Source organism: Glycine soja, chromosome 6 (genome assembly GCF_004193775.1).
Source record: "Glycine soja cultivar W05 chromosome 6, ASM419377v2, whole genome shotgun sequence".
In the NCBI taxonomy this organism is placed as follows: Eukaryota; Viridiplantae; Streptophyta; class Magnoliopsida; order Fabales; family Fabaceae; genus Glycine; species Glycine soja.
The window spans coordinates 36,194,772-36,198,125 of NC_041007.1; the positions used below are offsets into that span (position 1 = coordinate 36,194,772).

The 3,354-nt window shown below is 33.3% G+C and overlaps 1 protein-coding gene across 1 annotated transcript; it reads right to left on the reverse strand.

Moving 5' to 3' along the window:
• Window positions 1–1,373: 1,373 nt before the first annotated feature.
• LOC114416857 (VQ motif-containing protein 19-like) lies at window positions 1,374–2,502 on the reverse strand. Its single transcript, XM_028381892.1, has one exon. The coding sequence runs from the start codon at window positions 2,284–2,286 to the stop codon at window positions 1,552–1,554; it is 735 nt and encodes a 244-aa protein (XP_028237693.1). The 5' UTR covers window positions 2,287–2,502; the 3' UTR covers window positions 1,374–1,551.
• Between the last annotated feature and the right edge of the window lie 852 nt (window positions 2,503–3,354).

Here is a 3,354-nt window from a genome sequence, read left to right on the forward strand (position 1 = left end):
AGAAACAAGGAGTGAAATAGTAAATTCATATGTAACCTTGTGAATTCAGCAATTCTTTAATTGTTTTGCAAGGGTACTTAAGTTTGGTATTTAAAAAAATAGTGATATAGAGTAGAAAATTAGTTGTGCCAAAGTGTGAGTTATATTTTATATTAGTAGATTCAAACATCTCCTTTGAATAGTCACTGTCTTTTACCGTTTTTTAATAAGAGCATTTGCATGCTTACCAATCTTGTAGCAAATAGCATTGTTAATTTGAAAAACCTTTGGCAGTCACAAATCACAATTATTGATAAGAGCTCATAAAATTTTATTGAGTCATACATATCTCTCTCGTTTGCTTCATTATTTTATTACATCTTTCTCCCCTTCTTTCAATTTTGATGGGATTGAAACAATTTAAAACCTTATTACCAAACTTGTGGAACATTAATTCAGCAAACTAGTAATCTAAAAAGTAGAATTTATGCTCAAGATGAGAATTTTGGCTTTATGTTAGTCTGATGCATAGTGTTAGTCATCCACAGTACAAGAAACAGAACACCAACTGAAGAAAAATGCTTACTAATTAGATGGTTTCATGGTTTCAGTTATAAGGACAGTTAATCAGAACAATTTTAGTTATCAGTAGACAGCACCTACATACATAAGCACTGTGATGTAACAATTATTACAGACAGGACAGGGTACTGTCATCGTCTAATTTTATTTTATTTTTTCATTTAAAAACAAAATAAAGAAGGCAAGAAAAGGAAAAGAAAAAAGGTCTATATACTTTACTACTTGATCTGAAAGAGAACATGATAATTGAGAACTAGTAATACATAAACATGATTTTTCAATTTCAATTTTCATCCAATAGAAGTCAGATAAGGGAAAACCAAAAACCAAAACCCAAAACACATCATCACCATTTTTGTGTGGTTTGAATTGCTTAGAAAACTAATTCAGACTAAATTTTACATAATTACCAATGAAGAGGGACCCCCTTGAACCTTCATTGAGTTGACCCACCCACCTTCCTTTTGGGTACAGCTATCTTTGATTAAAGACATAGGATACAGTTAAGTCCTTAGTACATACACTGTTGTGCAGTAAAAATGTGTCCCAAGCAATAATCCTCATTTCCTAGCCCTCCCTTTGCCTTCTTCTGAGTCTCTTCATAACTTCTCTTTAGTGGTTGGTGTGAAATTGAATTGATACACACATGATCATAAATTGGGACACCCTCTCTGGCTTATGATTATTCCCTTTTGGATTTGTGGTTTAGTAACAGAAATTGGAACATGAAGAGACAAATACAAAATTAAAAACAAAAAGAACTCATCTAGTTAAGAGGAGAAAGAGACTGTAATAGTAGCACTATTCTAAGGTGGAAGGAAGAAAAAGAGGGAATCATATTCATTTTCATGGAAGGAAACAAAGTTTACAATTTGAGCAAGCTATGTTAACTTTTAATTGAAAATCAAATGATAATCATTCTCTAAAATCATAGCTTGATGCTGATGATGATACAAACCAATATGTTTTCCGGTTCGGGTTTGAATTTCATCAAGTAGTTGACTCAGAAACTCTAGGTGAAGTCACAGGGAACAAAGGCAAGAGCTGAGGCTCAAAGTCTCTTGGAGTAGACATGGGAGAGGGATGCAAGTAGAACCCTTTTTCAGCTATGGCTCTCTCTTCCTCTGAAGAAGTGCTTCCCAATGAAGGTAATGAGGAGGACTTGTCAAAAGGGTCATCATTCAAAGGAGTGACTGGGCTGCTGAGAGTGAGGGAAGGGAAGTCAAGCAAGCTTGGAGAGAGGATCTCTGGCTTGTTGCAGGGTGATGATGAGGAGGAGGAGAATCCTGAGCTGTGTGCAAAATTGGGGACCAAGGTGTTGATCATGAGGGTGTTCTTGAGATGGTTGTTGTTGTTCCTCCTCTCATAGAGCTTGAACCCTTGCTGCTTCTTTGGCGTTGTTTTCATTGGAGGGATGTTGAAGTTCTTGGATGATGATGATTGTGGTTGAACTGGATCTTGTAGTTGCTGTTGAGGATTTGTGGTTTCTGATGAGCCAGTGAGCATCTGAACAACATGTTTGAAAGTGGAAGTGTCAGCTTGAACAAAGGTGGTGGGGTAAGGATTGGTGGTGGAGTCAGATCTGGGAATGGTTTTTGGTGTGGTGGGGATTTGGATGCCAATGCTATTATTATTGGTGCAGTTGTTGTTGCTCAGATTGCTTCTTGGGGAGTTGTTCATGGAAGGTGGGGTTTCTGTTTCTTGGAGCCTTAAGTTGATTTTCATTGATTGGTGAAAGAGTACTTTGTTTTGTGCCTTGTACCAAAATCAAGGGAGAGAGAGAAAAAAAAGGGGGGGTTTGGTTTGGATGAAAATTGGAGAAGAGAAGATAGATAGATATATATGGAAGAGTGAAAAGCAAGGCTTTGAAGAAAGGAAGAAAGGAGTATAGAGGCTTGCTTTGCTTACTTTGCTTGTTTTTTTGTTGAGTTGAGACTTTCTTCTTTCTTTATACTAATTTTTCCATTTTCTTATGTTGATGAGATATTCTTTTGTCTATAGAAAATTGTAATTAACTCTGCTCTTTTGGTGGGGCTTGGAAGTGTGGTTGCAGAGAGAGAATGGCCCCCAACGGTTTTTGGTATTTTTTTATAAATAAAGACAGAAAGGGTTAATGGTAGATTAAAAATTCTTGTTTACAGCTGGTCCATACAAATTGTGAATATTAATTATATCAACTAAATTTTTTATAATTTTACACCCCCTCCATTTTAAAATAAGTGACGTTTACATTTTTATAAAGATTAAGAAAATAATAAATGACTTAATAAACAAAACAATTTTATTATAAATTATTATTATTAGTTACTGAAAAATTGATGCCTCATTTTTATTATTTATTTGAGATAAAATTGAAATAAAAACTTTAATAGTTAAGTGATTTAAAGTGAAATAAAATTTTGTGTGTTTTAAAGTGAAATGAAGAGAGTATTGGTTAAGTGATTAAACGTGCATGTTTATCGATTAGTTTCCTTTAAAAATCATTATATATTTTCAGTTTTTTTAAAAAAAAATAGAATTTTATATATATATATATATATATATATATATATATTACAAATACTCTTTTCTAAGCACCTACTATGTTAATGACTTGATTTTGAAGTTTTATTTAAAGAAAAATGTTTGTATTTAGTGTTTGAGTCAAGATTGATTCTTTTAAAAGAAACACAAAATTATAGAATTATGTAGTGCAAAATAGCATCATCTTAATCGTTGATTCGCTTGTATATATGCTACATCTATCGTGCTTATGTAACACAAGAAGAATCTATGATGGTAGAGTTAGGAATT